Source organism: Pygocentrus nattereri, chromosome 24 (genome assembly GCF_015220715.1).
Source record: "Pygocentrus nattereri isolate fPygNat1 chromosome 24, fPygNat1.pri, whole genome shotgun sequence".
Lineage (NCBI taxonomy): Eukaryota > Metazoa > Chordata > Actinopteri > Characiformes > Serrasalmidae > Pygocentrus > Pygocentrus nattereri.
In genome coordinates this window covers 8,415,098-8,428,647 of record NC_051234.1, presented here as the reverse complement: position 1 = coordinate 8,428,647, position 13,550 = coordinate 8,415,098, and the positions used below count along the sequence as shown (strand labels likewise).

General features: G+C 40.4%; 1 protein-coding gene and 1 long non-coding RNA gene across 2 annotated transcripts in view; both read right to left on the bottom strand.

Annotated features, from left to right (window-relative positions):
- Positions 1-1,778: 1,778 nt before the first annotated feature.
- On the bottom strand, positions 1,779-4,636 carry LOC119262380. The gene is made up of 2 exons (XR_005129591.1): positions 4,193-4,636; positions 1,779-3,831 (listed from the first exon to the last, which is right to left on the bottom strand). It is a non-coding gene; the product is annotated as an uncharacterized LOC119262380 (long non-coding RNA).
- A 15-nt stretch (positions 4,637-4,651) lies between these two features.
- Positions 4,652-13,550, bottom strand: part of slc9a1a (solute carrier family 9 member A1a) — a 55,359-nt gene continuing 46,460 nt past the window's right edge. The window contains exons 9-13 of the mRNA XM_017695790.2: positions 12,041-12,217; positions 10,776-10,890; positions 10,576-10,677; positions 9,601-9,682; positions 4,652-8,738 (exon numbers count right to left, since the gene is read on the bottom strand). Of these exons, the coding sequence (XP_017551279.2) occupies positions 8,431-8,738; positions 9,601-9,682; positions 10,576-10,677; positions 10,776-10,890; positions 12,041-12,217 (784 nt within the window). The 3' untranslated portion in view covers positions 4,652-8,430. The remainder of the gene's footprint in view (positions 8,739-9,600; positions 9,683-10,575; positions 10,678-10,775; positions 10,891-12,040; positions 12,218-13,550) is intronic.

The following is a 13,550-nucleotide window of genomic DNA, read 5'->3' as shown; positions in this document are numbered from 1 at the left end:
ATGGCTATATTTGTGTTGTAGTCATGGCGACCCCTGGTTTCCATCACATTGAATCACTGAGGGCCATTGTTTACATCTGACCCTCTGAATTAAGCTGAATTTTTTGAAAATTACTGTTTAAGAGCACCAGCAGTTTCCCAAGCTCTACCAATCTGTTTTTCATGATGTCAACAGACTTGGCATCCACTGTGTTAAAGCTGCTTTACTTGTAGCTTCTTGAGTGGCATGATATGGACAAAAATACCATACTGTGATTGTATTGCCCATATTGCAATATTGATGTAGCTTGCAAGTTATCAAAAGTAAACAAGCAAATCTTTGATATAAGATGGTTTAACAGCATTTCTACCAAATTTTTGAAATTTCTGCATAATTCAGTGGTTGAGATTTAAACTGGTTCAGAGTGGTTTGGTGTGAAATGGTTGTAAAGATTCAGATGTCTTTACAGTGGTGGTGGGTGTCTCACAACACCCTGCGTGTACCCCTCCACTATGAATGGTTTCTGTGAGGGAGCTTTTAGAGGTGGACGTCTGGTTCCCATCACCACCACTGTGACTCGGTAAGGTCGGGCAAACCATTTCACACCAAAGTTTCTCTGGAATGGAGCATTTCACACCAAACCACTCCGAATGACTTCCTTCCCATCTGATCAGTTGAATTATGCGGAGATTTTGAAATATTGATAGAATTTAGCTCAAACTCACTAATTACATATATGTAAATGAGTACAACATTATATATCATAGCATTTATTTCATAACCTGTATTACGGTTACAGAACTAGATTAGAAATGGTGCAATACTGATGTATTAACGTGTAAATATATGATTTGAATTAAATTCCCCTGCATGATTTTGGCACAAATTAGTTTACTGGGTCATGTGAAGGACTTGATTCAAAAACATTATTATTATTATTATTATTATTATTATTACAGCCTTTTGCAATATCAGTACAGCAGTAATGATGAATACTCTGTATGCACTGTGAGGTCTACTAAAAGTCCCTTCTATTTTAGTTATTTACTTCCTTTAGAAGCTGTTGAGGCTGGTATGGGATCTTGTAATAAACGACACCTATTTTCACCAACAAAATGCAGTCAAAAGCATTAACTCCCCCCGAATCACCGCAAACGCAGAGTCTTGAGAGATGAATACTAACGCGTATATGCTAAGTGCTTAATGCTGAGATCAGGCCTGACCTGGAGCCACGCATTCACTTCCCTTTTAGACGTCAAGGAAGCACTCAAAGCAGTAATCATATTCATCATCAACAAATATTTCTCTAATGGAACCAATTACCAGCATTAAAAAGGGATCTGAGGAAAATAAACACTTTTAATGCAAACCGATCTCACCCAGGCACTGCTTTGTTGACTCAGTCGGTGCTACTGGTCAGGCTGATAGATAAATGAGCTACACAAACGGAGAAATTTGAATAAACACACACTGGGAGCCAAATCCATCACGGCTCAGTTTGGGGGCCCCCCTCGGACATATTTTGGTTCTTATTGGCAGCGCAAACGTGCTATTTAAAAAGCAGCCCGGCAGCCCACTCGCCGTGCAGCTGCACTGAGAATACGGGTCCGCTTTGCTCCAGAAATGAATGAGCTTTTTAAAAACTGCCCTGAAACGTGTGGGTGTGCACATATGAGCATTATTTTCCACCTCTCACTAGAGCCTGAAACGGTACAACAGCGCCCCCTGCTGTTCACAGCCAGAACGGCAACCAGGCTGCACTGGTCTTTGCAGAAAGCAGAAATACAACCAGAAATGAAGTTTATTCCGTGAAAACTTTATTTATACTTCTTTTCATTGAATCACAACTGTATATGCCAGTTCCAAATGTTTTGGAAGTACACGAGGATGGAATGCTGAAGCTAGGATCAATACAGCGGACACGTCTGTAGTGTTGTTTTTTTTTTTTTTTTTTTTTTTTTGTCTTTAAATAAACGATACATTGCATTTTAGATTTTCATAATATAGATTTTTCTTATTTCCTTTCACCTGTATATAAACTTTTTTATTGCAAACACCTTTGCATTATCACCTTAAAACAATGGATTAATTCTGAAAATCAACAAAAAAAGCAAAAGAAGGCATGAATTTTGGATAATCTGGTTCGACAACACACCGTAAAACACAGAACAGAAACGTGCCGGTGCTTGCCCTGCCAGAAAAACCCGTTTAGAAGGACGTTTTGGTCAATTCGGGTCAACGACTGGACCCCCCTCTTCTTTAAGGTCAATGGGAATCAAGAGAAAGATAAAAAAATAAACCAACACGCTTCACCTGAAGCTGTTCTCCTGACGTTTATACAATTTAAAGGCGCAAGAAGTAGATTATTCATTGGATTCAACAGAACATCACATTGATAAAATGGTAGTAGATTATATGGCGAAGCTCACGAGCTGGAAAAACACCACGGCTGATTTACCAGCAGTGAGCCAAACAATCAAGTGAAAACATTCCTCACTGTTCCTTTAATTTGTTTAATTATTGCTTAGTAATGTTGGACTTAAAGGTATGGTCTTGATGAAAGTGCTGGAGCTGCTGGTCACATAGAAAACAGTTGACAGACTTAGCAGTGGGATTTAGCCTTGAGAGCTAGACGAGCTTACAGAGAAAAGATGGTCATTTCTGAAACGTGCCGAGTTACCATTGTATTTCAGTCTAAACTATTAGAAAAAGGCCTCGGGTGTTTCTAAGCCTAGATACTTCATTAGCATGCATTTGAGTTATTAGTATACATTGAGCCACAGTCAGAACCTGAGAAAATCGACCAGGGATTTAAGCTCGAAGCAGTGAATCAATTCTCTTTAAAGGAAACACTCAACCTAGTGTCCTGCGTCTGTAGCATACAGTCAATAAGAGACGTCATGTTAGTAAAACAACAGAAAATCCATTTGTTTTAAACACACAACAGAAGCCAAAGCTTCAGTATTCCTTTAATAAATTAGTTCTAAACATAACCATCTGCTGAGCTAAACAAAAGCAGGGCAGTCCAAAAGTTCAGTCCTATCACAGACTCCGTTTTCCTCTGAGCATCTGAACCGTTTACTCTGCTCAATGTGAAGGCAGCCCATGACGAGACAAACTGAGCGAAAGCAGAAAAAGCTCACAACACCGTGTCGGACTGAAGCTCAAGCTGTGCTGCTGCCAGCCTCTGCGAGGCTGCACTTCACCAGGAACACGCACAAGGCCCTCAAACTCAGATCTACAACATTAAACTCCTTCGGCCTCTGCTTTTCTGAGGTTTACGTCCACACATATACAGTATAAAGCTGTTCAAATATACAGAGCGCAACATGTAAACTCACAAACACTGGCTAGAATTTGCTTAGATAAAAGATATGAATAGCCAACTCCAGCAACATAAGGCAAAAATATCAACAAGTGTTAATAAATAGCAAGTATGCAAAAGTTTGAAATCACATCACGTTTTTTTTTGAACCAAGTGAAAATAAGTGAGCCTCTACAGGAAACTGCATTTTCCTGCAAATTTCTCTAACGTATTTGTATAGGCCTCATTTTATGTTTTTAATATTTTCCCCTATGTTCAATTGACCATATCTGTGCATGAAAATGTGCAGTAGTGTGTTCTCTGTAGAGGGTATGTCCTTATTCTCAGCATCTGACCAGGGATATGACCTGTATGGATTCAAAATACGGGAGGGAAAAAGTCAGCGAAGGCCTCACTTCCTCCGAAGTCTCGCTACTTTACACTGGGTGTGTTCCTCAAAAGAGATTTTCCTCAGTAAACTGGGTAAGCTTGAAGTGAGACTGTTCCTTAGCTCTTCTCCTATTGGACAGCTTATCTACTGAGAAATCCTGTTTGAGAAACAGAGAACAGAACAGGTCTTACAAAATCTGCCCATTCTTTACATGAATCTCTTTCCTTCAGTAGCACACAGGGACATTAACACTAAGGCTGCACAATATCATTTTGCCATCACAATATCGGCCTGTTGATATTATCACTAAGCACAATCTGCAAATGAGCCTCTAATCCATTTCAATGCTTTTGACTGTGCTTTGAACATCACAGATGGTCCAGACAGGATTCTTTGGGTGTTCTGATCAAGGGTTCGACAATATATCCTGCAAAGGGTATGGCAATATAACCATATTGTGCAGCCCTGTTAGCATCTCGACCTCGGCACACAATAAAGCCGCGCTACCCTGAACGAACCTGCTGTCCCTCTCCGGTTACACAGCAGTGACTCGATCAAGGCTCCTGAACTCGACTGGTAAACAAGTAACTTCCTGTGAAACTCGGCTCCCGACATGTAACAGGAGCTCCCTCTGTGAGTGGAGATCACATCGCCGTCGCTAGAGGATAAAGGATAAGTGGAAAAAATCTTAACACGTTTCCAGAAACCGAGCGGGAGCTGCCTTAACATAGCAGTGTTGGATCTCAAAACAGCATGCGGTATCTGACACATCGACTAAATGTCTACTTGCACTGTCTGCTCAGAGAGCAATGTCTATTTGTAATGACACATCAGTCAAAGGGAAAAACATCACTGCTACAGGAGCTCAACCTGAGTGGAGCCTGAGTTCACAATCTGTTAGGAGGTGCTCTAAAGGCCATTCATGACCGAATCTTTAACGTAAAACCTCAGCAAAAAAAAAAAAAAAAAAAAAAAAAAAAATCAAAACCCACAATTTTCCCGCTTATCCTCAATGTAGCCGGTTAGCCAAGACGTTAGCTTCTGTAGTTGCACTGGAGCTACAAGGCTAATGTGGCTAACAAGCAAACAAGCCAAATAGCAAGCCAGTCCACTGGCTTGATGAGGTCGACACCCCGTTGACTGTTTGCCGCTGCTGGTCCTCCCTTGGACCACTCAGATTACTGTTCTACATAGAAGCTCTAACTACTTTTTATTCTCCTCAAACAGGTTTTAAATGCACTTGTTGTATTTCTGAAAATAAACTAAGACAAATATTACAAACACTTGAGAAAGAAAAATGACCAGGCCTGATTTAAAAAATAAATTGAGAAAATGTTGCCTACACTGTGCTGGATTAAAATTGTTTACTTTATAAATAAAATTTGGTATTTATAATTTAAATCCACCAATTGGACTGTGAGTAGATAAACCTTAAGCAAAACGCCAGTGGTCCGCAGATAAGTGCCCATAAGCTTCCATTACTTGTTAGCTCCTTTTGCCTTGTAGCTCCAGTGCAAAACTTCATTTAGAATTAAACTTCAGGCATTAAAAAATATCTTGATTGATTGACCACATTTGAAGAAAACTGTGGAAATCTGATCTTTACTTAAGTACTTTGCTAGATTTCCACTCAGCTCCTTTTACCAGGAATGACCAGGATCAGCAAGTACTGACCTGGATCAGCTCACTGATTTAAAGGAAAGTTAAATCTTTCAGGTTGGGAACTGTAACCCAACGCCTTACCGAAGTCCAAAACTAGCCCGCTCTTAGGACAGAGTGTAACAGCACACGCCCTAGAGCATAGGTATCCAATCACACCCCCAAAGGGCCGGCGTGGCTGCAGGTTTTTACAATCCAAACAAGCCGAAGCACAGCCGATTCTGCTTGTTTAATCAGTTGGTCTTAGCCTTCAAACATTTATTCTGGTGACCTCCTGCTTTGTTTGAGAGAAAACCTGCAGCCACACGGACAAGATCGTACACCCCTGCCCTAGGGGGAGATCCAGTATCAGTAAAAGGGGGCCACAAAACAAAAGACCAAGACTGAAGCTGCGATATGAATTACAGGAGTAATACTCTGTAGCAGGCAAACAGATTCTAGACATCTTACATAAGCTTTCCATGTTCTCATACATTAAAATAAGCCTAGTCTACTACGCATGCAGACCAGCTTTTGATATCTTTAAAACGTTTGCTTTAAAAACACAACCACAGAACGGAACGAGTAATTAATGCCCCATCGTCTCGCTCCGGGAGGAGACGCCATGACAAAGCGCACAGCAGTGCCGATGCTTTAAAGGGTATAAATGAACTGTACATGATTAAAATTTACTCGCACCTCCTCAAATACCACGCTGCATAGTTCATCTGGGATTACATCCTCACAGAGCATCCGGACACGTGTAAAGCAGGTAAACTCAATATTCTCTAACCCAGCACGCCCACTATAGACTTGAACTGTTAGCACAAAGACCTTCGTGACACAGAAACTGGAACACTCTGAATAGACTGGGACAGATTAGCCTGAAAGATGGCAACACAACAGATGCCACCAAGTGGACAATTGATATAAGCAAAAAAAGGAGAGATGTTCAATTTCATAAAGTAAGAGCACAAGTTAAAACAAAACATAGGTAGATCACATTGGTTATACGACCTAGAACTGGCCTATCCATGCTCAGCCTGCAAATGTGTTTATTCATAGCAACTGTGAGAGCACTGTGAGGTTGGACAACCCATCAAGAATGTCCCTTTGAACATAATGAGAAATTTGCCATATTCCTAAAGTTAATTTTAAACGATATGTATTCTGCATGTGTATGGATGTGGCTTCATTTGTGGTGTATTTTAGCAAATACTGGCATGGTGGCAATTGCACTGTACAAGAAAGGGCCTGTTCGATCCCTAGTGATACTACAGCCATCTGTGGCCGGGAGTCCAAGACAACTGTTCTTCTGGTCTGGGTGGGTAGGATACCCCCGCTGTGTCCCCCATCACTCAGTGTGATGCTAGCTGGCGCACGGGTCTGTTAGCTGACGAAACAGATCTGGTGGTTGGCGTTCTCGTCAGCGTGTGTTAGGCTGTCCAACGACTTTGCATTAGTGGCAGTTTGAAAAGATGAGGTGGTGCTTCACAGGTCTTTGAGGAAGCCTGTGTGTTTGCCTTGACCCTGGTATCATATAATTGGGGGAGGCCCAACTAGTGGGTGTAATTGGAAACGACTAAATTGTGAAGAAACTGGGGAAAAAAAAATCTCCTGTCCACACCTGGCACCAACATGTGTTTTCGCTGTTTGGACGTTCAGATTTTGTTTGACCACATGAAAAGCTGGGTGTGAAGACCTCCAGGACGCACTGTTATCGTGTTATTCCATTTATACTTATTTTAAATGAGGTTGAGATCCATGGTTCGGTCATGTGTTTGTTACTGTACACAATTTTGTGGGAATGTGTCAGCCCAGTGCAGGTGAGAAGATAAACATGGAAACAAAGGGTGGAGGACATGCAAGGCTGAATGAAGTGTCTCTTGATGAAAGAATCCAAGCCAAGCTTGTTGAAAAAACGTCAACAATAGTAAGGCGAAAATAACGCACAGTGTTGTGCTTTTCATGCAGGAAAAATAAAATCAGACCTTATCTGGCCATGCTGGGGACGGATTTTAGGGAAAAGTGTAAACTAATCCAGCCAAATCCATCCATATACAATCCAGACACTAACCACGTTAACGTAAGATCCAGGCAGGCTCAAAGTGTGCTAAAATTTCTCATTAAGTTCAATGTCATTTTTATAAGCTTGGCCAACGTCACAACAATAACTACAAATGAACACATGAGAGGCAGAAGCATGGAAATGACAGCTACTTTCAAAGTTGAAAGGCCAAAACAGTATCACTGAATCACGGCTTGGGAACTGGTAACAGTGGACTTCCTACTGAGACCTGTACACGTCCTGTAAAAACATGTGTATGTATACAGATAATTCCCTTTCTCCATTTATTTCCATGCACCAAGTGATCTGAGGCAGTATTCCACTATCTTTACCACAAATTCCCTCTTGATGCACCGAACGTCAGAACCACTCAGCTTTTTCAGAACGTGTTAATGTTGTTTAGCGGGCTTTAGTGACGAACGAGAGATGCACATATCCAGTCAACAAACTCTCTAGAATCAGAATCAGCCCAGATCAGATTCGACTGCACCAGCTGACTGATACAGATGATAAACGGCATCACATGCCTGGTTTGATATTGCTCCTCAAAACAAGACGTCTCTAGTTTAGTGATACAATTCACTAGGTGATGATTTCACGCCACACAAAGCAATTCAAGTGACGCATGAAGTCTTAAAGGCAAAAAAAGAGAGATGCAAGTAGAATTCTAAATGGAGACAACAGTGCGAACCTTTGGTAATGCATAGTTCTGTTTCCCTACTCCACACATTCCTCCAAGCTTTCCTTTGAGTTTTAAAAAAATAACGAAGAATGAAAAAGCTAGAAAATAAATGGCTATTTCCGATCTCTCTTCCACGTTTTGGTTCAATGACAATTTTCCCTTTGATTTTTCATTTTGGCTTACTGCAAAGTTCAGCAATCTGTCTGTCCCAAATGAAAACAGGGCAAAGCCTCCACAAATGATCTGTCCTAAAGTCAGTACAATAGTCTGTTGTCTTTCAGAGAGAGATTAACAGTGAAGGCAGCTAAACAGCCAGTGAGTGTCCCTCTCTCTCCCTCTCTCTCTCTCTCTCTCTTCCTGCTTTGCTCTCAGGGGAGGAAGGGCTCATCCTCCTCTTCCTCAGCAACAGCAGGTCCAGGGTCACTCAGGCAACGGAGAAGTCGTTGCTGCTCTTTTCCTTCCTCCTGCTCTTCTTTCTCCCCCTTCTCTCCGAGTGGAGGCCTCATCATCAGCCCCTCCTCTTCGTCTTCGGGCTCCCGCGGGACCCGGCTGGCCGGCTTGCCGAATTCGTCCACCATGCTGACGGAGTCGGGCGTCTGAGGGGAGGCCAAGTCCACTTTAATGGACGGGATGGTGCCTGCGTCTGCCGCTGGCTTGATACTCCAGGCTTGAGGGTCTGAAAAAAAATAAGAGTATAACTGAGATACATTCACTGGAGATCAGAAATCATAAACTGGCTGCGTATGTTTGTGTTTTCTTTGTATGAATGTACAAAACTGTAAATTAATCAGAACCATAAAACATTTATCTTCAAATCTTTGATGTTTCTCTGGCTTTAAAATAAACTTGGACCTGCATTCCTTCAGAATCAAGTGTCTTTTCCATCCATCCATCCATCCATCCATCCATCCATCCATCCATCCATCCATCCATCCATCCATCCATCCATCCATCCATCCATCCATCCATCCATCCATCCATCCATCCATCCATCCATCCATCCATCCAAATCTGTTTGTGTCTTATTTTTACAGGATTTTTTTTCGACATTATTTGTCCACATCCTTGTTGTCCATGATGCAAAAGAGCTATACAAATTTAGCCTATTATAAACATGCTATACTGTTATGCTCCAAGGGAGTCAGGTGTCCACTGGATCAAAGTTGTGAGTCTCAATCAGACAAAAGCTACAATTGGATGTTGATTAATTTACTAATTAACTTGGGTACCAGAACGGCTCCACTGTGTCTATACACAGATTATACATGATTACTGAAATTATACTTTTTAAATATTCTGAACAAAGTGTACACAAAGACCAGCAGAGTCCAATTTCCTGCTCAAACACACCCACTAAACCGGAGTCCCGAGTGGAATCAGGTGTGTTTGAAGAAGGAAATGACCAAACTGTGCTGCTGGACCGGAGCTGAGCATCCCTGATAAAGAACTCAGTCAGTGTAAAGGTTTGTGAAAATGAGAAACAACAGGGGGCGCTCTGCCTCTGGACAAAAAAAGCAGAACAGGAAAGACTGGCTCACCAGAGGCCAGTCGAGCTCTGGCAATGGTGGGGGAATCAGGGGGCGGCGCAGGCACTGTGAGGTAATTATTCATTTGTGATATCTGAAAGTACAGAGACATGAATATTATTTTCATTCTAGACTCAAAGGAAAGTGAACACTGCTGAATATTTTTCATCAACACAAAGTACAACACTATTCAAAAGTTTGGAATCACTTGTCAAATTGCAGTGTTAACAATTTGTTATTTTCTTATTACATAATAATAATAATAATAATAATAATAATAATAATAATAATAATAATAATAATAATAATACTACAACACAAATTATTTATTTTTATGACTATTCACCATTATAGATGCTTTATTCAATATTTCAAGAATTCCCAGAAAAAGGTGGTGTGTAATGATAAATCATATACTACAATTGTCAGTTTACATACTTTTTTTATCTGCCTAGAGATCTGAGTTGCACTTTTGAACCATGAAGTCTTAATTATTAATGGTATTATATTACTATTAATTGTATTCTATGTGATGTTCTACAACTTTCTTGGTCATTTTAGAACCATCTACAGCACACTTAACATTTTTTCACTTTAATTTACAGCTCGCTGGCGTCCTGCTTATTATTTTGATCATGACGTTGCGCAGGACAAGCATTTTAGAATCATTTCATTCATTTATCTAAACTAAATTTCATCACACTTCGACACTGATTACAATCTTTACATAAGATTGTTCCCAAATTTTTGAATGGGAGTGTATACTACAAAGAAACAGTGCATTTTTCACACTGATGAAAGTTCAGCAAAAGTAAACAAAGTTAACAACTTAAACTAAGCTAAAGCTAAACTATATGAACTCTTAAGGTACATTAAACTGCCAACTCTGCATTACTACTTCAACACAGACAATACTAAAAAAAGAAAAGGAAGGGCAGCAAAACAGCACGTTTTCACATCGCTTCTGGACGTTGGACATCGCCTCACCCTTTTTTCAAACTCAATCATCTTCTTCTTCTTAATCAGAATCTCGTTCCAGCCATCCTCGTATGGGTCAGCCATCAGCGTGTGTCTGTTGTAAGACTGCAGCTGCAGAACGGAAAAACAAAATAGTTAACAAATGCAAATAATAATAACAACAATAACAATAGTAGTATTTTCAATTAATTAATACTTTGTGGACTCACTCTCTGGCGTGTTTTCTGCAGGTTAGTACGTAGAATCTTCCGGATCTCCTCCTCCCGGCTCTTTGATATCTGAGGAAGAGCTCTCTCCGAAGGTGTCTTCTTGGGCTGGATATTTCTACACGCGAAGAAGAAAAAGCATCAACACAAATAAACTTTCATATCTTCTCTGGTTTTAGCTAAACATTTATAAACAACAGTGCACAGTATTTGTGCTCACAGAATACAGGGTAATCTCAAGCTTTGGGATGCATGAATAACTTTACATTTTACAGATGGATAGGGAGACGCACTGGGGCTGGACAATATAATGATATGTACCATTATTATGACCAATACATCACAGTATGTCATAATGTGGTTTTCTGAGCAAATCGTGGGTCTCATCAGCGCTTCAATACCGACCAACTGCATGTTTCATTACGCAGAGTGCATAATTAGTCTCACCTTTGTGTTTATAAGTTTTATAACTTTGACAAAAACCAACCTTTGTTTAATCATGTCTACATGGAATGTAAATCAAATGTAAATGTGGTTCAGAACATGACTAATGAATTACACTGAACAAAAATATCAGCGTAACGCTTTATACTGAAAAGATTTTATTGAAACTCTGCACAAAAAAAGTGCGTCGAGAACAGAATTCCCACACTACGCACCCAAACTGTGGAACACCATTAGAGAGGCTCAGTGAACATTTTTAAATGACAAAATCTTTAAACAGATATGCCTTTATTCTTTATTAATGTATTTATTTTATCTCTTCTTTTAAGGATTCTTTAAACCGTTCATACTTTTATTTCTTTTCTAAATGGCTTATTCTTTTATTTATATGATCGTCCCCGTTTTATGTCCCTTGGATTGAGTGGGCAATAATGTGTCTATTATAGTTAATTTTGCACATTTAAATTTTAATTATTATTCTAATGTAGCCCCTTTTCCGTTATTGCCTTTATTTGTTGGATTTATCATTGTGTTCTATTCTTTAATGACTATCTCTCTTATTTCTACGTTGTTTTTTGTACTGTAAAGCACTTTGAGCTCCATCTTTAATCTATGAAAGGTGCGACAAAGATCATTACTATTAATAATATTTTTGTTAAATGTGATGTGACCACCTGCAGCATGACACACTCCTAGGGAAAAATGGGAGTCTAGCATTTACATTTTGTTCATAATTTATCATTAAAATTAAAACAGTACAGTTAAACAACAACAGTAACTCTACACCTAAGATGGGTTAATGAATGAAGGTGAAAGGTTCTCACTGCATAGAGACGGTGGACGGCATGGCCGACGGAAGCTTGACGCCCCCTCCGCTCTCCACCAGTTCGATGGCCTGCTTCATCTCCATCTTGTGGTAGAAGGCGATCAGCTGGGGCTCCTTGGAGCGCTCGCCGACTATGAGGCACTTCTTCACATACTTCTTATTGAAACGATTCAGCCTGTTATAGACAGACAGATAGAAAGAGGAGAGACAGTGAACGAAAGAGCAACTGTTATTAGTAAAAGGGCCATGAGGGTATTTCTGTATACTCTAGTTCTAGTTGGAACTCTAGTTAACAAGCTGCAGAGTAAAGACTCATTAGATCCTCCAAGGGACTCTTAAATCAATCCCAGCTTGCTAAAGGTCAAACCCAAGCATGTGGCTCATGAGACGCAAGCTCACTGTGTGAAAAGCAGACAATTATATAACATCCTTTCAGTGGCTTCTCAGAGGGAGTGCTTTGAGGAGAGACTGAGTGACATTTATTGCAGGTCAAGTCGCAACTGAATTCTGCCTCATTCTGAGTGAACTTCAATCAAGGCGTGTGCAGCATCACTCTAAAATACTGTACTTCGACATCGAGTCCAGGCTAACATGACTCATATCAGCGCCTGGAGACAGAATGATGTCAGCAATCATAACTTCCAAAACTGTTCACACCTTTGTGCTCTTGAGATTCTGTAGATTCTGTTCTTACCCAAGAACAAATCCCAAGTAAGAAAACATCTGAATTTGAGAAAACTGTGCAAGTGGGTTTTTAGAAGACATTTCTTCTTAAGACCAGCTGGTGAACGAGGCCCACTGTTTTGTATCCAAGGTTTGCTCCTTTAGTTTTTCCACTTCAGACACTAATGGAGGCTTATATCCCACATACTAGCCTTGTTGCACAGCAGAGTAGTAGTCATCTTGAAGCCTGAATTTTATCTGTAACTTGTCCACGTTTATACATAACAGTACATCAAATGGTGTCGGAAACCACACAGGCAAGTCTATAACACCTCAACACAGTCCGAGCGTGTGGCGATTTAGGCATACAATTTGTGTGATGCCAAATTGTGAACAATACGATTCCATAACTTGTTAGCTGCACTAGCCTAGTAGCTCCAATGCAAAACTAAAGAATCAAACTTCAGATTTGGGGTGAAAACTGTCTAAATTATATGTTTCACAAAATTACTGCACAAATGGATGCAAGCACACATGTAGGAAGTAGACCCAATCATATTTACGTTATTTGATTCTATAGAAGAAACGGACTGAAACATGGCTGCGTTTCCACTAGAGAGTCACTATGTGCCCAGGTGATAAAGCCACTCGGAGCAATCCGTTTTGGAGGTTCCCAGCACTGCACACTTTTCCCTACTTCAAAATGCCCAACCTGGGCCCAATCCCATTTCACCTCTTGCCCCTACCACTCAGCCCATAACTCTGTTCAGCATATTCACGCTTGGGGGTGGGTGAAGTGTTTATGGCTACAGATGAAGGTTTTTCAGAGGCACACTCCAAGAACT